The 25,150-nt window shown below is 49.2% G+C and overlaps 1 protein-coding gene across 1 annotated transcript in view; it reads left to right on the plus strand.

Moving 5' to 3' along the window:
* HYDIN (HYDIN axonemal central pair apparatus protein) overlaps positions 1–25,150 on the plus strand; it is a 399,212-nt gene that overhangs the window by 104,923 nt on the left and 269,139 nt on the right. Inside the window, exons 11-12 of the mRNA XM_039503100.1 lie at positions 10,814–10,913; positions 18,184–18,302. Coding sequence (XP_039359034.1) covers positions 10,814–10,913; positions 18,184–18,302 — 219 coding nt within the window. The remainder of the gene's footprint in view (positions 1–10,813; positions 10,914–18,183; positions 18,303–25,150) is intronic.

Raw genomic sequence — 25,150 nt, forward strand, 5'->3', positions numbered from 1 at the left:
GTGAAAATTACTGAGAATTTTTTCCTTTTGAAAAAGTGTGTTTGGGTGTGCATGTGTGGCTCAGGGAGATTATCCATCCAGCTAGCATTGGAGCCACGCTGACTGTCTGATTGACAAGCCCACTGACAATTGCAATGAAGGGGGCTTTTTTTTTTGTCCCCCCCCCCCCCAAATTCTGCTGAAATTTTCACTGCAAACACACAGAATTCTACAGGTCACTGATTTTATAGCAGAGGCTTTGAGCTATCAGGCCTCGTAGTTAGTATGGGCAGGTTTGCTTTTGACTGAAGGTGTGTGTGAAACATTCCAGCAATAATGCTACATTAAAACGATCCCTAGGAGCGCTGTCTAGTCTATTTGAGGGTAGGGTTCCTCTGGGCTCTTAGAAAAATTGGATCTGATTGTGCCTTAGGTTCTCCCAGCACCTCCTCTGTCAGTAATTTGAAGTGTCACTGTGTGGCTTTCTGAAGCATACCAAATAAACACACCTAAAGGAGGCATATGTGTACCCCAAACACCTTCTGGGTGTGGTGTTCTGTCCCAACTAGTGGTACTGAGACCACTTAGTGAGAGTTAATGCGTCTGCTCTACAGTCAGTTGGTTTTTAGCTCATGCTGTAGAGGCTCATGCACTAAACTCCAGAAGTCCCAGGTTCAATCCCAGCTGCTGACAACCAGGGTCTGTCGGTGTTACAAGTGGGGCTTGTCCACAATTTCAACTGGGAAGTCTTTGAAGCTCGGGATGCACTTCAATAACAACTGGGGTCTGTCGGCATTACATGTGCATGATGCGCCTACATTTTATATAGTTTTTTATGAATGCATTTATATTTAAAATGATAAAAAGGAGCCTATCCAAGGATGTAGGCACCCTAACACATTGATTACATGACAGTGAGATCCTAGTAGCACTGAAATAATCAGTCTGTCAGGATTCCAGACAGGCTGCTACAGACATTCATTTCCACCCCTTTGCCATTCTGGGAAGCCCTCCCTCAACCCTCTCCCCAAACCCTCTCAGACAGGTAGCAGCATTCCCAGAAGGTCACCAAATGCAGGCTATTTTGGACCAAGGCGGGGGCAAGTGCTGGATACCAGAGCCCACACAGAGAATGCCCTGCCAACCGCCCTCTCTAGTGAGGGGGATCCAGCTCCGCTGCCCTTGATGACTGCATACGGCAGTATGATCTCGATGAGAGAGTGGTCCTCCAGGCAGGCTGGTTGCAAGCCATTTAGAGTATGTTCACACTCCAGCTGGGAGCTGGATAGACAGACACATGCAAGCTCTGCTTAAGGTAGTATGCTAAAAATAGCAGTGCGGAGGTTGTGGCTTGGGCTAGGCACCCGAGCTCAGACCCAGAAGGTTGGCCAGGCGGCTCATGATGCCATTTATGCTGCAATGTTCCTGCTGCTGTTTTTAGTGTGCTAGCGCAAGTGGAGCTGGAATGAGTTTGTCCATGTGGGCTGTGAGGCATGGGCCCAGCTGCAGTGTAGACATGCCCTCGAGGCTTTATAGGTTATAACCAGCACCTTAAACTCCACCTGGAGACTAACAGGCAGCCAGAGCAGATAATGCTTTGCCAGCCAAGCATGTTTATGCATTTCTACAGCAGCGTCAGTCTCCAAATAGCTTTCTGGTGCAGCCCCAGGTACAGCACATTCCAATGGTCTAATCCTGAAATAACAAAAGCATGGATAACAGTGGCAAGGCCTGCATCCACAAGGAAATGTAATAACTTCCTAGCCAGACACATGGCGGGTGCATCTCCTTTTTTGGAGCATGCACTCTGAAAGCTTCCTGGAAATGTTACCTTGAGCTAGCTGGACTGAATGAGAAGCCATGTAACGTTCTTTACTATCCAGTACACTGGACTCACATTCCCTGCCTAAAACCGTCCTTGGTGCTCCACCATGAATCAGAATATTCCCTCCAATTGTCTGGCTTGGGACGACCTAGTGCTGTTTTTGCCCAGCTGTATGGAGTTCAGTACAGACTCTTACACAATGCTCTGGGTCTATTGGAGATTGGTACAGATGCCATAATGGAGGAAGCGGGAGGACAAAGGAAATAAAAGAGGAGCTAAGTGCATAGGGCCAGGTCCATCCCTGGTGCAACTCCCAGTTCAGTCCATGCGGCCTGTGCTCTGCAAGTCTAGTCACAGCAGAAGAAAACTGGAGAACAGAATTAGGGCAGATGGCATTGGAAATCCAGAGGAGCTACCCCATCACTGCACCGAGACACAGATGGATTCCAGAGTCACCACAAGCAGATGGGATTCCCCCAAGGGAATTATAGGAGGGAAGGGGTGGAACTTTCAGAATCAAGCTCTCAGATATTGAAGTTGTCATAGAGCGAAGGCAGGGAACAAAGCATTTAGGGAGGCTGATGTAAAGCTCGCTTTAAAAAAAGAGCAGCAGGTTTGATGCTGGTAACTGCAGATCAGTTGATTCGACCTCTGTTCCAAGTAATATAGTTAAATCTGTCATTAGGGATAACATGGTAAGGTGGTTTAGCTGGAAATGAGTTGCCAGGCAGACATCAGCGTTGGTTTGTAGAAGGCTAAATCTTGTCAGCTAAATCTGATTGACTTTTGTGAAAAGCCGATGAAATAGATAAAGGAAAAGCAGTCCTCATTTGTCTGGATTTCTGTAAAGAGTTTGATAAAATGTCACACAGAAATCTTGTAGATAAAGCTAAGAAGAGAGGCATTGATCACCTGGATTACAAATTGGCCATTGGGAAGGCCGCAGAGGGCAGTTGCATATGGAAGGAAAGGAGTGGGGTCTTGCGTTGCTGGGGGTTGGGACCGATTCCAATTTGTACATAAGGCATTTGGAAGGCAGGACAAGCTGTAGATGGTACAAACTACCAAGGACGTCAGGGATTGTCAAGGGGATGTGAACCGAGCAGGGAAATAGGACGAAGCCAGGCATACTGGAGAGCAGCAGCCTGGAAGTTACATTTTGGTGGGGTGATAGTGAGTGACACATGACATGGCACTGGGGAGCCAGCTGGTTGTCTCCAGGCATTTGAAAGTTTGGGTTTTTACTAGGTGTGGCATTTCTGTAAAGGAAGCACTGGACTGTTTGAGAGTGTTAGCCGGACTCCCTTCAATACACTTTCAGCCTTCACTCTTAAGCAAATATTTTCTTGGGGAGAGTCAAGTGATATGTTCACTTTCTCCCATGTCCATCCCCTCCCTTTCCTACATATTTCTCTCCTGTATCTGCTTTTCCATCATTGCAGGCCAAAAGAAGAATCACAGCAGGAAATGAATGCAATACCGGGAGATTCCCAGCAAACTGGGCCATGTGGCTCCACCATCCTCCTTCACCTTTCCTCCTAGCCAGGTCCAGTCTGTGTTCAGAAAACCCAGCAGGCTGTCTGTCCACTCAGCCTCTGGAACTCACCCTATCTCCCCACCATTCAGATAGTTGGTGTTGTTACCCAGGGTTTTCAGAACCCAAAGCAGTGGGTTTTTCTCCAGGCGAAGTGAGGAATAAATCAATCATCCATCTAATAAATGATTGGCACAAGCAAAGTCAATGGGCAACAAAAATGATTAGGGGGCTGGAGCACATGACTTATGAGGAAAGGCTGAGGGAACTGGGATTGTTTAGTCTGCAGAAGAGAAGAATGAGGGGGGATTTGATAGCTGCTTTCAACTACCGATGGATCTAGACTGTTCTCAGTGGTAGAAGATGACAGAACAAGGAGTAATGGTCTCAAGTTGCAGAGGGGGAGGTTTAGGTTGGACATTAGGAAAACCTTTTTCACTAGTAGGGTGGTGAAGAACTGGAATGGGTTACCTAGGGAGGTGGTGTAATCTTCTTCCTTAGAGGTTTTTGGCTGGGATGATTTAGTTGGGTTTGGTCCTGCTTTGAGCAGGGGGCGGGACTAGATGACCTCCTGAGGTCCCTTCCAACCCTGAGATTCTATGATTCTATGAAAGTCTGAAATGGTTCTGAGGAATCAGTGGCCAGGCTTTGGATGGGGGGTGGGGACTCCTTCCGTCTGACTGCTAGGGAACATAGGTGTCAAATCCTTGCCCAGAGGAAAGCTTCCTTGGACTACTTCAAAGCACTCTTTCTAACTAAACATTTTATAATTTTTCTCCAAACAAAGCACATGACTCATAATAGCCTCTAATAGGCTAACAATTTCCCTAGCAACTGCCAATAACAATTCATTAGTCTCCTTATCAGCAAAGCATTTGTAATCATAACAACAATAAAACTTACATATTAGAGGCACCTAAAACCAAGGTCATTGTCCAAGCAATCCTTCTACAGTATTTTCATGGAACTTTCACTTCTTGTCCCAACCTCCCATTCTGATAACAAAACTGCAAACATGCAGTTATTTGGCCTTGTCTCTTAGGCCTAAGATTTTCTTAGCTACGTGATGTGTGGTTTTCAGCTGGCAGTGGCTTAACATACGAAATTGCTGACTGCATTACTGTCAAATGCTAGAGTACGCTAAGGAATGGCAAATTCTGGAGTAACAGTTTGCCATCTGTTTCTAGAGCGAGGAGGGAATCTGGTTTAATAGGGCTACAAGCCAGGACCCCTGGGTTCCACTGACTCCCTGTGTGACCCTGGGGAAGTCACCCTAGGGAAGTCATAATCCTATTTTAAAGGAATTGTCCTTTTTTCGATCCAATTGCTAGTCAAAGTTTGGGGCCCTGGGAATATTCCAGCTGGGAGCATAAATTGATGGAGTCTGGTATGCTATTTGGTGTAATGTTATGTCTCTGAACTCAGAAGCCACTGAATAAAAGGAGCAGTTTGTTAGCTTACAGCCCTCAAGTCTCTTTAGCAAATATGAGACCCAAAAGTTCTCTCTCTTGATTCCTCCAGGGTCACACTGTGCTCACATTTGCTTTCTTGCCTCTCTCTCTCCTTGTCCTCAGTTTTTGTGTAATCTCTCTTCCCTCACACACACACACACACTCCTACCCAAAACAATGCTCAGTCAAAAGCTTCTGGGTGAGTTCATACAGCTCTGTTGTCTTTGGGGGTGGCTTATGCTTACAGTTAGGTGTGAATTCACCCTTCAATTAACATATCAACCTCAATGGGGTTTTAACTCAACCCATAACAAGGTTTAGCCCAGCTCATAACAACATTTAGGTGTCTAACTTCCTGAATGGGATGTAGATGCCTAAGTATCTTTACAAATCTGGTCCTTAGTTTTTCTGTGCCTCAAGAACCCCAGCAAAGGGGGGTTGTGAGGATAAATCCAGGAAAGACTGTGAGGTGCTCAGATACTTTGGTGATGGGGCCAGAGAAGTACCATAGGATAGACAGAGAGATTCCCAGCTCTGACACTGACATGCCGTTTGGTCTTGGGCAAGACCCGCTCTGTGTCTCAATTTCCCTATAGTGGAAAACAGGAAGAAACCCATGTTTCCCACACAGCACGATTGTGAAGCAACATTTGTTAAGAGTTTGTGAAGTGCTCTGAAAACCTCTGATGGAAGCAGCTGTTTTTTAATGTAGCCCTTTTTCCTAGTTCCTGCTTTCAACAAAATGCAGTGTCTTTATTCAGAGCCAGCAGTGTTAGCATCCAAGTTGTGCTAAGGATTGAAGCGCCCAGAGTATGAAGCCTGGTCTACACTAGGCGTTTCGTCCACACTAGGAGGCACCATATATCGATTTTAATGGCTCTTTATTAACATATCGGATTAGGGTACAGTGCAGCAGTGACCGCTCTGGACGCAATCTGAACTCGGATGCAGTGGTCAGGTAGACAGGAAAAGCCCCGCGAACTTTTGAATATTTCCTGTTTGCCCAGCGTGGAGCTCCGATCAGCACGGGTGGCGATGCAGTCCGAAATCAAAATAAAGAAAGAGCTCCAGCACGGACCATGCGGATGTGATCGCTGTAAGGGCAGGCAAATCTGTTCTATCAGCGCTCCGTTACAGAAGATGAAATTCAGAATCCTTTTTTAAAAATCTCCAGACAGACGCCATAGCAGGGACTCAGCGCACTGCAGCTGACAAGCGTAACGGAAAGCCAAAGAATCAAATGGACGCTCATGGACTGGAGGACTGAAGCTATCCCACAGTTCCTGCAGCCTCCGAAAAGTATTTGCATTCTTGGCTGAGCTCCAAATTCTTCTAGGGTCAAACACAGTGTCCGTGGTGGGTCAGGGCATAGCTTGGCAATCTACTCACCCCCCCCACCCACCCCCAGAAGCGAAAGGGAAAACAATCCTCTGACTCTTTTACATGTCACCCTATCTTTACTGAATGCTGCAGATAGACACGATGCTGCAGCCAACATCCTCACTCCCCCCCTGCCATGGGTGGCTGATGGTACAAAAGGACTGGTAACCATCCTCGTCATCAGCCTATTGGCACATGGGGCAGTAACCATGCTGACTAGCATCCGTCAGGTCGATCAAGGGCGCCTGGCCTAATTTTCTGGTGGATGGTGGATGGTGAAGTATGGCTGGTAACCATCGTCATCATAGCAACAGGGGCTGAGCTCCATCAGCCCCGAACAGATTCAGTTGCCCTGGACTAGCAGAGGATGCTGGGCTCCTCTCCTACACACTGCTTAATGTCCTGTCTGGACTATCATAGCAGCTGGAGGCTGCCTTCCACTCATTTCTCACTAACAAGTCACCATGTCTTTTTATTCCTGCATTCTTTATTACTTCATCACACAAGTGGGGACAAGCCCAGAAAGGCTGGGGAAGAATGGAATGAACAGGTGGGGTTGTTACAGGAGCACCCCCTGTGAATAGCATACAGATCATAGTTTCTGCAGGATCTGACACAGAGCAGCTGTGCTCTCTGGTTCTATGATACAGTGGTTATCTAGTACACTTGCCTATATTCTAGGCAGGACTGATTCTATTTTTAGATACCAAAAAGGAGGGATTGACTCAGGAGTCATTCCCAAATGGTACAAAAGGACTGGTAGCCATGATCATCTTAGTTCCAATTTATGGAAGGGTTTGGATGGTGAAGTATAGCTGGTAACCATCTCTGCTGTCATGCAAAAGCAAAGCATGCTTCTGTGTAGCGCTGCTGAATCGCCTCTGTGAGCGGCATCTAGTACACATACGGTGAGAGTCACAAAAGGCAAAACAAGCTCCATGATTGCCATGCTATGGCATCTTCAGGGCAATCCAGGGAAAAGGCGAAATGCTTGTCTGCCGTTGCTTTCCCAGAGGAAGGAGTGACTGACGACATTTACCCAGAACCACCCGCGACAATGATTTTTGCCCCATCAGGCACTGGGATCTCAACCCGGAAGTTCCAAGGGGCGGGGGAGGCTGTGGGAACTATGGGATAGCTAGGGAATAGCTACCCACAGTGCACCGCTCAGAAGCCGATGCTAGCCTCACACCACCGAATTAATGGGTTTAGTGTGGCCGCGCGCAATCGATTTTATACAATCTGTTTTACAAAACCGGTTTATGCAAATTCGGAATAGTCCTGTAGTGTAGACGTACCCTGAATCTCACATGGCACCATAGCTTACTTCTCCTTACCTTGATCGCGTTAATATAGGCGGTAAATAAGAGTTCACAATCCACAGGCCAGTCACCTGAAATCCAGACCTGTTCACAACGGGAAAAGACTGCAATTTGTTTTGGGGGGCACTAATAACGAGACTAAATTGGCATGGCCTGGGAGCGTCTGCTGACTCTGGCCTGTTTACCATATCTATCCCTGGCTCTAGACCCGGCCTCCCGAACCTGTGTGTCCTGTCGAGTCTGTCTCCCTGTCAGTCCCGTTACTGAGCTCGGAAACGGCAGGGTAAGAGTGCAGTGTCAGTCATAACTGTGTCACAGATGCGCTGGCCTTGGATTTCATCAAATCCCAAAGTCAGCCAAACCCACTCAGCTAGAAAACCACACTGTTGTTAGCAAGGGCACCTGTACTTTTTAATTCTCTTTCCTGTATACGTTTGTTTTTGCTTATGAGTTTCATTGCCCTTGCTTCCATTTCACCTGTCAGCCTTTGAGTAATGGGGAAGCCAGCTTGGGGAGAGTGGGTTTTAGGGCCAAGATGTTTGAACTGACCATCGAACTCGACTGGCTCGCAATCCACACTAAATCGACAGTAAACAGGCACTTTGTTGTGCAGTCAGTCCAAGAGCCTGAGCCTGCACCATTATAGTTACAGGGAGATTTTCCATTGCTTTGAATGGAAGCAGGATCGAGCCCTAAAGGTCCCAAGCCTGATTTGGATTTCACCTAAGTGTAAATAACCCCATTGAAATCAATGTAAGAGTGATCATAGCTGGACAATGTGTTTTGTATTTATGATGATGGACTGATCAGGGTTTTGATGCGCTCTAGGAAGTGTTCCATTGGAATTTTTGCATTTACTACTCTGTAGGTCTAAGGAACTGAGTTTCCTTGACACAGCTCCTTTTCTGATGTTTTTAAACCCCGCTGTGTTGGGGTGAATGTATCCCCACCTTCACTCCCCTGAAGGGGAGGGGAAATACTTGCCCTGAAGCAACTTGCCATGGCTAAAAGGTGAGGCTGAGAGCAGGGACTCACAAAGGAGTAGTGTTTGGGCTATGGCAGAGGCCCTGGGTTCAGGGCGGAAAGCACACTTCCTGGACCCTGGCCTGAGAGGACTTTTGCACCTGGGCTGAACAGCACAGATGTTAAGAGACACCGAATTTAGCTTGCTTTGGACTCACTGGGCTGACGTTATGGTGCTGACTCCCAGTGAGCTGGAGGTATTTGCTGCAAGTTAACCCTTCCAGCCATCTAAAGGAAACCTTGTTTGACATCTGCAACTGTATCGTGCCTGGCTATGTGAAGCCCAAAGTCTGCTGAACCCTGACAACCCCACTGAGAAGGCCCTAGGCCCTGACATAACTGTCCATAAACCTTGGCACACACAGACCCACACTGACAGTACCCTAACGCACCATCACCAGTTTGCTGTCTTGTATGGTAGGCCCCACAAACGCTAACGAAGAAAATACCATGGACTCCCCAGGCTGACAGCTTTGAAATAGGACCACTCTCACTTCTCAGTTGGCATTTGCTTTCCTCTTTCCAGTGGCAACATCCGTGTTCCCATTGCAAGCCTGCGGGCATCCTGTTTTCCTCTGCTTTCTACCCCCATCCTTTTCTAATACCTCCATCATGATCATCGTCCTTCTGGCCAGGGGTTAAGGTGATTTTCTCATTCAAGTACATCAGTGATTTTGCTTTTATTCAGCTGATGGGTTGGTATTAGGGCTCATTTACATGAACATTTGGTCCGCAGCAAGCTGGTGTGTAAATCTACTCTGTACTGCTTGTTGTGCACTGAGTGTCTGTGTGAGCTGCTGTGCAGGAACAGTTCCCTAGTGCGCAATGATCTACCCCTGTTTTGAAACAGCGTAGATCAAAGCACATGAGGGAACTGTTTGGGCACATCAGCAGGATGCACCCAGACACTTAGTGCGCAACAGGCTGGGCTGAGGGAGCTTTACACTCCAGCTTGCCATGAACTAAGCGTTCATGTAGACAAGCACCCTTTGCTTTTGAGGGACTGAATCGGTGGGCTCTGCAGCTTTCTGTTTGGAGGATCACGACAACCAGGATGGAAAATCAGATCTTACTGCTTAGCCACTGAGTCAGCCCTGACCTAGTCCTTTTAAAGAGAAATGTACAAAGTCAGAGAGCTGTTCAGATGTACATTAAGCCTCAGACAGTAGATAGTGTGGCAAACAAAATTTGCTGCATACTGCATGTGTCCATACGCCTGCTCTGGGAATAGACTGCCAGGATGTGAAGTGATAGAATTAGTTATATTTAACTGGGGGAATAGTAGAACAAAGAGCATTGAATAATTATTACGGCTTTGTATTAACTAAGCCAGGGAAAACTATCATTTGTGTCTCAGTTTACCTCTCCTTCTGCTAGATTAAAGCCTCAGACAACTTGGGCTGGGTTTTGTTTTGTTTGGAGCGACTGGAACAGATTTTACATTTCGTTAAACTTGTGTAAATCCATAGTAACTCCTTGGAAGTTGTTGAATCAGGGTGAGAGCAAAATTGGGCCCAATGGCTCTATAATGAAACGAGATGCTGTCTATGGTTTAGAAGTAGTATGCAGTATTGTGGTACCCGTGTCAGTCCCAGGATATTAGAGACAAGGTGAGAGAGAAAATAGCTTTTATTGGACAAAGTTCTGTTGGTGAGAGAGACAAGCTTGCGAGCTTACTCAGAGCTCTTTTATTCATAACTTTGCTAGACACTAAAAATCATGGACTGAATAGAGACACTGGTTTTACGTCTATTACAACAATCTATAACCCACTATCAACCCCCACCAACTGCTCCCCTCCCACTTCCTTTCCTCCTTATGATGGGAGGGGTGTTAACAGGCCACTTCACCTTGGATGGTTCCTTGAAACATCTATTAACTACTTATGCTAAACAATCTGTTCCACCTTGTCTTTAGCGGTGACCCTCTGATTAAGTTTCCCAGACCTGAAGATGAACTTTGTCTAAGCTCGAAAGCTTGTCTCTCACCAATAGAAGTTGGTCCAATAAAAGATATCACCTCACCCACTTTGCCTGTCTATGATTTACAAGGTCAGTCTCTTAAATTTCTCTAGTATGGTTAACCAGGCAGTAGTATCTGGATAGAATATTCATGCTATCCTCATTATTTCATGGTAGAAACCCATGCCATGAAGTGCTGTTAATAAAGCAATTATATTTACAGTGTGTTTAATAGTAAATCCAAATGGCATCATACCTTCAGTTTTTCCTTTTTTTTGTTTTTTTTTTTAAAAAGTGTGTATCTGTAGTTGAAACTGCTCTATCCTTTTTTGTTTTAGGAGGGAGATGTTTGGCCAAATTCTACAGCTGAAATTAATGTGATCTTTAAGCCCCGAGAAGCCAAAGTCTATCACAGAACCATCTACTGTGACATCTCAGGTACAGCATTCCCAATGGCACAATAAGCATAACATACTAGTGTGTTTGGTCTTCATGTCGTGGGGTTGCCAACACTAGCCCTGGTGTGAGGCTTTCCTGGTGGTGCTAAGCTACCCCAGAGGCAAGGCTTCAGGATGCAATGTCTGGAAGTCACTAAATACATGGAGATCATCTGTGTCAAAATAAGGTCCGTCAATGTGTTATATGGACCACATAATATAGTAGCTTTCACTCAGATTTTCAGAAAGTTACAAACGTGGCCTGTGGCTCCCAATCATTGCCTTGACTATGGCTCATATGGCATGACTGCATACACGGCAGGGCCCCATCCTAAAGTCTGTTGCCACGCAGCCCAGCAGCAGCCCCTCTCCCTAGGCCGTCTTGCAGAGCCTTACGGAATGGATTGGCATGTGTGTCAGTACTAGCAGGACCAAGTCCTGTAATCCTAATGCATGTGGGTGGAGAGGAGGAAAAGTGAGTCTAGATCAGGGTGGACAAACTACGGCCCGCGGGCCGCATCCGGCCCATCAGGGCTTTGGATCCGGCCTGCAGGATTGCCACCCCTATGGTGCCACAGGCCCCACACTGCTCCAGGAAGCGGCCGGCACCAGGTCCCTGCGGCCCCTGACACCGCCCTCTGCAGCTTCCATTGGCCAGGAACGGGGAACCATGGCCAATGGGAGCTTTGGGGGAGGTACTCGCAGGCAAGGACAGCGCACGGAGCCTTCTGGCCCCCCTCCTCCAGGGGCCACAGGGATGTGGTGTCGGACGCTTCCTGGAATGGTGTGGCATGGGGCCAGGGCAGTCAGGGAGCCTGTCTTAGCCCCACTGTGCACTGCTGCCACCCCGGAGCCGCTCCAGGTGAGCAGCACTGGGCCAGAGCCTGTACCCCGAACCCCTTCTGCACCCTGCACCCCAACCCCTGAGCCCACTCCTGCACCCCAACCCCCTTCTGCACCCTGCACCCCAACTCCTTGTCCTGAGCCCCCTCCCGCACCCCAACCGCCTTCCCTGAGCCCCCTGCCACTCAACTCCCTGCCCTGAGCCCCCCTGCACCCTGAACCCCTCCTGTACCCCAACTCCTTTCCCTGAGCTCCCCACTGCACTCCACATCTTCCCACACCCCAATCCCCTGCCCTGAGCCTCCTTGTAGACCCTGCACCCCTCATGCACCCCAATCCCTTGCCCTGATTGACCCCCTTCCTGCACACCACACCCCCTCCTACACCCCCTGCCCCAGCCCTACATTCATGGCCCTGCATGCAATTTTCCCACCAGCAATTTCCCTCGGGCCAAAAAGTTTGCCCACCCCTGGTCTAGATGCATGCAGCCCCCTAGGGACTAAGTGCAATGCTTTTCAGGCCCAGTGCAGTGGAGGCTCCCCAGCATTTGCAGCTGAGAGCCGCCTGTGTCCTGCTCCCTTTATGACTTTATGCACATCTCAGCTGACACTGGCATGGAAGCATCTTCTGATAGGTAATAATAATAGGAGATATACCAATCTCCTAGAACTGGAAGGGACCTTGAAAGGTCATCTAGTCCAGCCCCCTGCCTTCACTAGCAGGACCAATTTTTGTCCCAGAGCCCTAAGTGGCCCCCTCAAGGATTGAGCTCACAACCCTGGGTTTAGCAGGCCAATGCTCAAACCACTGAGCTATCCCTCCCCTAGATAGATGTGACTGATTCACTGTCCCTGCCTGTTACCCCTTGTGGAGACAGCCAGTAAACTCTGCTGTCTGAAACCAACATGAAACCAGTAGGCAATGTGATGTGGCCGTTAAAAAAGCTAATGCAGTCTTGGGATGCATTAGGCGAGGTATTTCTAGTAGGGATAAGGAGATGCTAGTCCCGTTATATAAGGCGTTGGTGAGACCTCATTTGGAGTATTGTGTGCAGTTTTGGTCTCCCATGTTTAAGAAGGATGAATTCAAACTGGAACGGGTACAAAGAAGGGCCACTAGAATGATCCGAGGAATGGAAGGCCTGTCGTATGAAAGGAGACTTGAGGAGCTCGGTTTGTTTTCCTTAACCAAAAGAAGGATAAGAGGAGATATGATTGCACTCTTTAAATATATCAGAGGGATAAATACCAGGGAAGGAGAGGAATTATTTCAGCTCAGTGCTAATGTGGACACGAGGACAAATGGATATAAATTGTCAGTCAGGAAATTTAGGCTTGAAATTAGACGAAGGTTTCTAACCATCAGGGGAGTGCAATACTGGAACAGCCTTCCGAGGGAAACAGTGGGGGCGAAGGACCTCCATGACTTTAAGATTAAGCTAGATAAGTTTATGGAGGAGATGGTATGATAGGATAACGGGCTTAGTCAATAGGTCAATTAAGTGCCACACTGGTAAATAGTACAATGGGTCAATGATATGATATTCTTAACCTTTTTCCAGAGGGTATGGCTGGAGAGTCTTGCCCGCATGCTCGGGGTTCAGCTGACCGCCATATTTGGGGTCGGGAAGGAATTTTCCTCCAGGGAAGATTGGCAGTGGCCCTGGAGGTTTTTCGCCTTCCTCCGAAGCATGGGGCAGGGGTCGCTTGCTAAAGGAGTGGGTGGATCGGCTTATGTGGCCTGCATCTTGCAGGAGGTCAGACTAGATGATCATAATGGTCCCTTCTGATCTTGAATTCTATGATTCTATGAAACATTCCTGGAGCTGGGCAGTACCTCTTGGGCTCATTGTTGGTCCTGCTCAGCTTGCTGTAAGGCACTCCTCTTGAGCTGGAGGCTGTGGAGGTATCAGTGGAACATTGTGGGTTTCCTAGTGGAGTATTTCCCTGCCTGTGGGTTTCTGAGATGGAAGGAACATCAGGCCCTTGATCTGTTGGCAGCCAAACTCCTGTTGAGCTGCTGGATAGTATAATCTGTGGTCTGTGCACAGTCATTTGTTGACTTCCATAAAGGATACAAATGTCATGCAAGTACTTTTTACTTACATAGTAATTGCATAGGGTTTACTTGGCAAACAGCACCTCCAATAATTAAAGAGGGCTTCTGTTACCAAATTGTCTTCCCACCCACCAGCTGCAAGGGTTGGTCTTCATTTCTCAGCCCTACTGAAGGAAAGATTTGTTTGAAAAGCCCTTGCCAAGGAATCCCACGTTCGACATTCTGCTCCTTATCCTAGGCATCTAGGTCTCCCACCAGTGGAGTGTTACTCAGCTTTCTACCGGAGTCCCCGGTATGCTGCAAAGGGAACAGGCTTTTTCCTTGCTGACATCTGGAACAAAATACAGCAGTCAGGGAAGAGCCTTAATAAGTGAGCAGATTGCAGAGGGAAAGGAGAAAGTAGGAAAGCCGCTGCATGATGCAAGCTATTTACAGGCGGGGGAAATCCACCCAGTTAGACTGACAGTAATAGCAGAACTAGAACTCAGCAAATAATTGCAGTGATTAAGAGGAGGGATGGTCTTGTGGTTAAGGCCCTGGATTGGGACTTGGGAGATCTTTGTTCTTCCACAGCTTCCCTGTGTGAGCTCAGGCAAGTCACTTAATCATTCTGTGCCCCAGCAGTCCATCTGAAAAATGGCAATAACGAACCTTCCTTTGTCTTAACTATGGAGATTTTATAATCTTCAGGGCAGGGACTGTCACAATGGGGTTCCGATCTTGGCTGAGGTCTCCAGGCGTAACTATAATGCAAATAATCTTTAATCCATTATTCATTGAATTTTACATCTTCTAGTTCACCAATTTCTCATGTGTAGCGAGTACCATTCAGGAATTTCCTCAGTGACTAATGCACAGAGTGCTTGCAAGCAGCTCATTATGAATGTTTACAGTTCTTACTTTATTAGGCCCTGATCTTGCAGAAGAATTATGCAGGCAAATCCCTGCACCTACACGAGTGGGGCTCTGCATAGGTCCACTTGCACAGAGGCTGTGGCTCATTACTCTGTGTCTTTCTGTCTCTGGATCAGGTGATTGCGTAACTAGCCAATACAGCATAGCTTGCAAATTTGACAGTTAAGGAGACAGGCCATTTGAAATTTGCTTTTGGCAAATATTTGAGCTCAGAATAAGCTTTTCTAGATATACATGCTAGTAAAACTTAAGCTCTGAGTGTTTGTAGAAAACAAACATGGAAGAGCTGAGAACAGTCCAGTTAAAATTCACTTTCAGATTTGACTGAGTATGTACAGAGATTTCTTCTATTTTTCCATTAGCTCAGTGCAGCACATACCCTGTGAAGTAAGTCAGGAGGTATTAAGGAAAGGAAGTAGCCTTTTCATAGGTAAGATTGCATCCAGTGTCCATTGTAAAGCTCTATTTTAGCACCCCTTGTAGGACTGAGCCCTAGATTAGATCATATTAGCTCAGTATGGAAAAGCTCCATTGGATTCCTGAGTCTAGTGCCAGTCACACCTTTAATTTGATAATCTGGTGCTATGTCCATCCCATTTATTTGCACTGTAAAGAATAGCTAAAATGAAAGTTATAAAGAAACCACAAAATACTGTTTTTCCATAAACAATATTTTTTTATTTAAAAACCAGGTTAAATTTGTTAAATGACCACAGTCTCCTTGCTTATCATGTCATTTATAAAACCCAAGGACTTAAAGGCAAGGAAGTGACCATTTAAGGTCACTATAAATCTTATGCCCACACCGACCTGGATTAACCAATGTGTCCTCTATGCACTTGCACAGAGCTTCCATCTCAGGGGACCCCCCCCAACAACCAGCAAAATCCCCAAAACTGAACAGCGCTGTGGCCCCTTGCATCAGAGCACAACACCACTCACTCAGATTTGGCCCAGCCTCCTCCTCACCCTGCCCCCGTCATGACGGAGTGGTGCAAGAGCACGTGAGTGCAGCGCGGGCAGCAGGAGTGAACGGAGCTGGCTGGCCAGGATTGGGAGGATCCGCTCTAGCTCTGCTCCCATCCCAGGCATGGAGCTGGGGGCAGAGGGTGCTGGTTAGTGCTTAGGAAGGTCCCAGAGATGGTGGGTGTGGGGATAAGGGTGAGCTATAGGTGGGCTATGGTGTGAGGGGTTGGGAATGAGTGGGGGATGGTGGGGGAAGTTGTGGGGAATGTAAGTGGGGGCCAGGGTGTTGAGGGAGAGTAGGGGATGTTGGAGGCTGTGGCCAGTGGTATTAAGGTGTTGGGAGCTGTGGTGAGCAGGATGTATGTCAGCACTGCTGGGGTGTGTGTGAGGGCAGTCAGGATAGGTGGGGCTGGTAGAGGGTTGATGGTGTATATGTGGAGTGGGAGGGGCATTCAGGGGAAGTAGGGGCAGAAGGGGCATTCAGGGGCTGAGGGGAATGGTAGGACCATTCAGGGGAAGTAGAAGGAGGGAGGGGCATTCAGGGGCTGTGCGTGGAGCAAGAGGGGCATTCAGGGGAACTGGGGCGGGAGGAGCATTTGGGGAAGTGGGGGCAGGAGGGGCATTCGGAGGGCTGTGCGTGGAGCAAGAGGGGCATTCAGGGGGAATTGGGGGCAGGAGGGGCATTTGGGGGAAGTGGGGGGCAGGAGGGGCATTCAGGGGGCTGTGCGTGGAGCAAGAGGGGCATTCAGGGGGAACTGGGGGCGGGAGGGGCATTTGGGGGAAGTGGGGGGCAGGAGGGGCATTTGGAGGGCTGTGCGTGGAGCAAGAGAGGCATTCAGGGGTGTGTGAAGGGCTTTCAGGAGCTCTTTGTGGGTTGAAAAAAGGGGCATTCTGGGGCCTGTATGGGACTGCGGTGCTTGGCTGTTTAGTTTAGGGAAGATGGGGGACCTAATTTCCATAGTGCACAGGCCCCCACAATTCTGTAACGGGGCCTGTGCCCACATATTATTCCCATCAAATTCAAATAGCTATAGGGCAATTCACTAGCATGCATGGAATCCAAGTAGGATTCTGACAATGCTGGCAGCCAATTCTATAGTAAACTAACTAAAGGTTTATTAGCTAAGAAAAAAGAATTACAGTTATTGAGAGATTAAAGCAGGTAAAATATAACAACAGGTAAATGACAGTTTGTAACTCCAAGTGGTGGCAATGATGTAATAAACTGCCAGTTTCCCAAAAGTCTTTCAGGGCTACTTAGAATAATTCTGGGAGTCTTTGTTTTCTCATTCAATTATTCTGTCCTGTTTGGATCTAAACAGTCCAGAGACACAGGATCTTTCTTTGGATGGTATGTATAGTCTCTTCACACAGAAAGCAAGCTGAGCGTGTTTCTGTTAACACGGCCTTTTCTTTTGATGGTGAGTGAGGAAAGCACTTAGACCTTTGACCTCTGACTATTGTGACAAAGTTCCTCCTCTACCTTGGTGGGTCCTGCGCTTATTGGCGGATTTGCTCACCTCGGTGATCTTCCCCACAGTCTGGGTCAACTCCTCCTGTGTCTGATCAGGAGTTGGGAGGTTTGGGGGGAACCCGGGCCCACCCTCTACTCCGGGTTCCAGCCCAGGGCCCTGTGGACTGCAGCTGTCTATAGTGCCTCCTGTAACAGCTCCATGACAGCTACACCTCCCTGGGCTACTTCCCCATGGCCTCCTCCAAACACCTTCTTATCCTCACCACAGGACCTTCCTCCTGGTGTCTGACAACGCTTGTACTCCTCAGTCCTCCAGCAGCACAGCCTCTCCCTCTCCCTCTCCCTCTCAGCTCCTTGCGCCTCTTGCTCCCAGCTCCTCACACACACTTCCTCTCCTCTGGCTCCCTCTGGCCTGACTGGAGTGAGCTCCTTTTAAACCCAGGTGCCCTGATTAGCCTGCCTTGATTGGCTGCAGGGGATCTAATCAGCCTGTCTGCCTTAATTGGTTCTAGCAGGTTCCTGATTACTCTAGTGCAGCCCCTGCTCTGGTCACTCAGGGAACAGAAAACTACTCAGCCAGTGACCAGTATATTTGCCCTCTACCAGACTCCTGTACCCCACTGGTTTGGGTCTGTCACACTATATATATAATGACCACTTGCTGTGAAATCTGCATTTCTGTTAAAGTCCTTAAGTCCTTCATTAGCTTTTCATAAGATTTCTTTGATGGGTATCTTAGTTACAAGGGTGTTTACCATGTAAATGTTTGCCATTACATTATGACAGGAACAGATAAGCAAAAACAATACCAGTAGCATTCCACTAGTTTTCATGAAGTTTAAACATCTGAATACACACGTATACATCTAACCATTACTTTGATCTACACAAGTGAATTAACCTAACTACACTCTAGCATGCCCTAGTCAGCCAGGGTCACACTGGGCTTAGATGGGACTGACCCAGGGTGGCAATTCCTATATTTTGTTTACTGAAAATTGGATATTCTTCACAGGCCGTGAGACCCGGCTCCCCCTGCGCATCAAAGGGGAAGGGATGGGCCCCAAGCTGCTCTTCAGCTTCGACCAGCTAGATATTGGAAAGGTCTTTGTTGGGTCAACACACAGTTATGAGGTAAGCAGATAGGGCAGTGCTGATAGGCCCATGGATTCAGTCAGTAAGAGTCTGACTGCTTACTGTACAGCCAAAGGTGAGCTAATCCTACAGAGTGTGGAGACTCCTGAACCCCAGAGCTTTTGGTAACTGGGTCACTTTGATTTGAGAGTGGCTGGGTGTCCTGAGTGCAAGCTCAGAATGAGCAGACCCCAGGCTTCATCTACCTTTGAATGGTGTGTATGTTCCCATACGAAGTGACCACTGCATACTTCTAGGTGCGCATGTCTCCTTGCAGTATCCTTAGTGCAGGATTTCTATGTCTGATGTGTTTTGTGGCTTGAGAAGCACTTTATACATTAAAATAGCATAAGGACATAGCTACTCCTCTGCAAAAAGACTCCGGTGACTTCAGTAGACTTTGGTTCAGGTCTTAAATGCAATGTACCTTTGTGCTATGACTGTTAAGAAGACACAGTGTCCGGGTCTACACTGCAAAGTTTTGTTGGCCTAGCCATGTTGGTCAGGGTGTAAAAATGCATGCCTGTAGCTGACGTAGTTCTGCCGGCAAACCCCCCAGTGTAGATGCAACTGTGCTGATAGAAGAGTTCTTCTGTCAGTATTGCTGATGTTGTTAGGGGAGGTGGTGGTACTATGTAGGCAGAAGAACTCCTCCTGTCAGTGTACATGGTGTCAATGCTAGAGGGCTATGCTAACATAGCTTCTTCTTCGAGTGCTTGCTCATATCGATTCCAATTAGGTGTGCACACGCTGCGTGCACGATCGTTGGAAGATTTTTACCCTAGCAACACTCGGTGGGTCGGCTGAGGCGCCCCCTGGAGTGGCTCCGTTACAGCACCGGATATATACCCCGACCCAGCGCCCTCTCAGTTCCTTCTTACTGCCCATGACGGTCGTTGGAACTGTGGATTGTGGCTTAGCTGAACTCCACTTCCCTAGCTCATAGTGTAGCACTCATTTATAGTTGTAAGTAGTTTTAAAAGTAGTTGTTAGTTCTTTAGTAGTAGTTAATAGTTATTGTTTTTTAGTGTAAATAGTTGTTGGGAGTAAGGGGCTCCTCCCCTTCCCTTCCTCCCAGTACCTGGGCTGATGCCTAGGTCTCCAGGTTTCAAACTGTGCTCAGCCTGCCTTAAGCCGATGCCTATGGATGACCCGCATGACTCCTGTTTGAAGTGCCTGGGGGAATCCCATCAGTCTAGTAAGTGCCGCATTTGCAAGGCATTCAAGCTACGGACTAAAAAGGAGTGGGACTTTTGCTTGAAGCAGCTCCGATGTCCTCATCGGTTCGAAGCGCGGCTGCAGCACCGGAAGGGTCAGCACCACGTCCAGACATTGGCAAAGACTCCTGGCACCGGACGTCTCCAGCACCTCTACCAGTGCAGCGCTGCTCACTGTCTCCAGGACCAAAGAAGCAGCATAAACAACCTCCTGCCCCTTGCAGTTGCCGGCACCACCTGTGCCTCCCTCGGAGCCGCATCCCATGTTGGACCATCCCGCAAAGACACCAACCCCGTACTGTTGACTCCAGCACCACAAGGGCTGTCGAGTCCGGAACAGTTAACCTCCCCGATGCATACTGTGGTCAAGCTTGGGCTGCCATCCACTCCGGAGACTTTCTCCACGGCATGCGACCTGATGGCGCTCACCGAGCCGAGACCGTCGCAACCTTCGGTGCTGCTGGTACAGGCTATTCCCTCGAAAGGAAAGCCCTCCATGATGTGTCCTCCGTCGCAGAATGACACAGGACGACACTGATCCCAGTCCCAATCCCGGTCACAGTCCCGATCCAGATGCTGGTCGCATTCACAGCACCGCTCGCAGTCCCGGCACAAGTCGCACTTGCAACGCCACTCCACCTCATGAAGATCTTCTTCCCAGTACGGTCGGTACCGGTCCAGCTCCCGGCACCAATCTCGACGCCAGTCTGGGCGCCAATCTACTCGGAGTCGATCCCGGCACCATTCCACCCATAGATCTTTGCTGAGGTCCAGATCTGCCTCCCGGCTCTGATATGGCTGTCGGTCCCGATCAGGATCGCGGTACCGCTCGAGACCACGGCACCAATCCCCATCTCCACGGCGCGGAGCGGTACCACACGACAAGGCGACCCAGCATACACGCTCGGCTCCATCTTGGCTGTCCCGTCCCACCTCGAGGTCTTCCCAGGCAGAAAGTGGCTATCGTGTCCAGGACCAAGATGCAGACGGTGCTGACCAATGGCACGACAAGGATCAGGACCCTGGTCAGGGACCTCCGCAATGGTCCTTTTGGACCCCTTGGGCATACCATCAGGCCCAAAGTGTCCCCTCGGGGGCTTCTCGCTCTGCCCACTCGGAGCCCCTAGTGCCGGAGGCTACTGTGAGTCACCCTCCCCTGGGTGGTTCGGAGGCGACAGCTCTGCCCTCAGCTCAGGCCCATGCCACTAGCGTGGTGGACCTAGGGCAGCCGGACCCTCCCCAGCAAGACCTTCCCCAGGACCTGTTAGTCCCAGGTGTTTCCTTCTCCTCTTCGCCCGACGAGGCGGTGGCGGGTACGTCCTACTCTGGCCCCCCACCTATAGGTCTCCATGCATACCAGGAGTTGCTCCGCAGGGTGGCACAAAACATGAGCCTCCAGGTGGAGGGGGTGGTGGAGGTCAAGGATCCTGTAGCGGACATTCTCTCGGCCCACACCCCGACCAGAATAGCCTTGTCCTTTATCCGGACTATTCAGGCTAATGCCACTACGATCTGGCAATCTCCGGCCTCTATTCCGCCCACTGCCAAAGGGTTGGAGAGGAAGTATTTGGTCCCCTCCAAGGGCCATGAATACTTGTATATTCACCCCCAGCTGTGCTCCCTCATTGTACAGTCAGTTAACGAGAGGGAAAGACACGGGCAACAAGCTCCCACTCCTAAATCTAAGACGCCTGGATTTATTTGGGTGCAAAATTTATTCTACTGGCGGTTTGCAGCTCAGGGTTGCTAACCAGCAGGCCCTCTTGAACCGCTACAATTATAATACCTGGAACTCAGTGCAAAAGTTCAAAAAACTTATTCCTCAGGAGTCCAGGGAAGAGTTCAGGGCCCTACTAGAGGAGGGCAAGGAGGTAGCCAGAACATCCTTGCAAGGGGTTTTACTCATGTTATTTTCTAGTTCCCAAGGTAAAGGGCTGGCTACGGCCCATCCTGGACCTGCGTGGACTCAACAAATTCATGGTAAGGTTGCAGTTCCACATGGTTTCCCTGGAGACCATTATTCCTTCCCTGGATCCTGGAGACTGGTACTCTGCCCTTGACATGAAGGATGGGTACTTCCACATAGCGATTTACCCGCCGCACAGGTGTTTCCTTTGCTTTGTGGTCAACCAACAGCACTTCCAATTTACCGACCTTCCCTTCGGCCTATCCACGGCACCAAGGGTCTTTACAAAGTGTATGGCTGTCATAGCTGCCTCACTCCATCAACATCGGATCCAAGTGTTTCCGTACCTCGACGACTGGCTCATTTGGGATCACTCCAAGGACCAGGTGCAGTCTCATGTTCAGTTCACCATGAGCTTGTTCAGACAGCTGGGCCTGCTGTTCAATGTCGAAAAGTCCACTTTGGAACCTACCCAAAGATTAGACTTCATCGGAGCAGTCCTGGATTCAAAACTTGCCCGTGCATGCCTACCACACGCTCGCTTCCAGTCCATGGCGAGCATTATCCATGGCCTCCAAAGCTTCCTGACCTCGACAGCACGGACATGCCTTGGTCTCCTGGGACACGTGGCATCTTGCACCTTCGTGACCAGACATGCCAGACTGCACCTCCATCCACTTCAGGCCTGGCTCTCAACTGTATACTGCCCAGGCCGGGACAACATGGGCACAGTGGTCACGGTACCGCCAGAAGTCTTAACCTCCCTGGTCTGGTGGCTGAACCCCAACTCAATATGCAAAGGGGTACCATTCCATGCCCCGCAGCCCTCCCTGGTCCTAACCATGGACGCATCATCTTTGGGTTGGGGCGCCCACTTTGCGGACCTTCACACGCAGGGCCTTTGGTCTACACAAGAGAGGTCCCTACACATCAATGTACGGGAGCTGAGACCGGTGCGCCTGGCATGCCAAATGTTATGCAAGAACCTTCAGGGCCGTTGTGTTGCAGTTTTTACAGACAACACAACAACCATGTTTTATATCAACAAACAAGGGGGAGCGCTATCGCCCCCCTCTGTCAGGAAGCCCTTCACCTGTGGGAGTTCTGCATAGCTCACTCGATCGACCTAGTGGCGTCGTTTCTCCCAGAAGTCCAGAAAACCTTGGTGGACCACCTCAGCAGGTCCTTCTAGGCTCACGAGTGGTCAAGTCTCCCGGACATCATCCACTCTGTTTTCCGGAAATAGGGGTTTTCCCCAGATAGACCTTTTCGCCTCTCGCGAGAATTGGAAGTGCCAGGTGTTCTGCTGTCTCCAGGGATGCTCCCCAGGTTCCCTGTTGGAGGCCTCCCTGATACCGTGGAAAGACCCACCTGTTCTATGCTTTTCCTCCATTCCCGTTAGTCCACAGGGTCCTTCTCAAGTTGCGCAGAGACAGGGCCCGCTTAATTCTGATCGCCCCGGTGTGGCCCAGGCAGCACTGGTATACCACTCTCCTCGATCTCTCGGTGACCACCCCAGTCCCACTTCCGTTGTGGCCAGACCTGATCATTCAGGAACACGGACGACTCTGTCATCCAGACCTACAATCCCTCCACCTCAGTGTGGATGCTGCATGGCTAACTCAAGCTGAGCTGCGTTGCTCCTGCTCAGTGCAGCAGGAACTTTTGGGTAGCAGAAAGCCCTCTACTAGGTCCATGTATTTGGCCAAGTTGAAGTGTTTCTCCTGCTGGTGTGCTCTGAGCAATACTTTCCCCCTGGAGGCGCCAGTACCTACCATCTTAGACTATCTCTTGTCCTTGAAACAGCAGGGCCTGGCAGTTTCATCAATCAGAGTACACCTAGCAGCGATTTTGGCCTTCCACCCGGGCAAAAATGGGTGCTCGGTCTTCTCCAATCCCATGGTCAGCAGGTTCCTCAAGGGCCTAGAACATCTGTATCTGCAAATTCGGAATCCGACCCCTATGTGGGACCTCAACCTGGTCCTATCCAGGCTCATGGGTTCGAGCCGATGGCCACCTGCTCGTTCCTGTACCTTTCCTGGAAGACAGCCTTCCTCGTAGCTATCACCTTGGCGAGACATGTGTCGGGGCTTAGAGCCCTCACGTTGGACCCACTGTATAGGGTGTTCCATAAGGACAAGGTACAGCTGCAACCACACCCTGCCTTCCTAAGGTGGTGTCTGCCTTCCATGTCAACCAAGACACATTCCTTCTGGTCTTCTATCCAAAGCCGCACGCTTCTCGATGAGAACAACAGCTGCACTCCCTGGATATTCGCAGGGCCCTCACCTTTTACATCGAACGAACTAAACCTTTTAGGAGGACATCCCAGCTATTCATAGGCCTGGTCTACACTAAGGGCGGGGGTCGAACTAGGGTATGCAAGTTCAGGTACGCTATTCGCGTAGCTGAACTCGAAGTACCCTAGTTCGAACTACTTACCCGTCCAGACGCCGGGGGATCAAAGTCCGCGGCTCCAAGGTCGACTCCGCCACCGCCGTTTGCAGTGGTGGAGTTCCGGAGTCGACCAGAGCGTGCGGGGAGTTCGAACTATCGCGTCTAGATTAGACGCGATAGTTCGAACTCCGAGAAGTCGAACTCACTGCGTCGACCCGCGCGACAAGTGTAGCCAAGGCCATAGTGGATGAAGGGCCTCCTGGTCTCCACCCAGTGCATCTCGTCCTGGATCACATCATGCATCCGTGTGTGCTATGACTTGGCTGGTGTCTCAACTATGCACCTTACCGCCCACTCCACTCAGGCTCAAGCTTCGTCCTCTGCCTTCCTGGCTCATGTACCCATATAGGAGATCTGTAAGGCAGCAACTTGGTCATTGGTACATACCTTTGCTTCCCACTATGCTATCATCCAGCAGTCAAGGGGTGACGCGGCATTTGGTTCAGGGGTTCTGCACTTCGCGACGTCTCACTCCGACCCCACTGCCTAGGTAAGGCTTGGGAGTCACCTAATTGGAATCGATATGAGCAAGCACTCGAAGAAGAAAAGACGGTTACTCACCTTTGTAACTGTTGTTCTTCAAAATGTGTTGCTCATATCCATTCCAAACCCGCCCTCCTTCCCCTCTGTCGGAGTAGCTGGCAAGAAGGAACTGAGAGGGTGCTGGGTCGGCTGGGGTATATATCTGGTGCCGTAAAAGCGCGACTCTAGGGGGCTCCACAGTCGACCCACCAAGTGTTGCTAGGGTAAAAATCTTCCGACAATTGTGCATGCGGCGCGCGCACACCTAGTTGGAATGGACATGAGCAACACATCTTGAAGAACAACAGTAGTAGCTGGAACAAGCTTGCTGCATGTGAACTCAATTTTGTGGAAGCCCATTCAAACAACCCTCAATTCAGTACATCCTAACGCTTCCTGAGGTTAAGGGAAATGCCACCTCGTCTATTGACTGCAAATTACCACTTGCAAATGACTCTGAATGCTGTTCACTGCACATCAATCTCTTCCCACCCCTTGCTCTTTTTGCAACAAGGACTTTAGGAATCAATCTGAAAGAGTTAAGAGTTTCTGCAAGTGAAGCAAATATTAGCAATGGCATCAAATATGAGCAAAAATGAAAAACACAGCAACCTAAAGAGGTATTAAATGAGGCAATGCATCATGTTGGACATTTTTGAAGCCCTGCTGTGGCGGGGAAGGACATGCTTAAGGTGTTTCTTCACAAAAATATTTTGTACTCTGTGCATTTTTAATGCTGATGCCTT

This window comes from Mauremys reevesii, linkage group 16 (genome assembly GCF_016161935.1).
Source record: "Mauremys reevesii isolate NIE-2019 linkage group 16, ASM1616193v1, whole genome shotgun sequence".
Classification (NCBI taxonomy): Eukaryota; Metazoa; Chordata; order Testudines; family Geoemydidae; genus Mauremys; species Mauremys reevesii.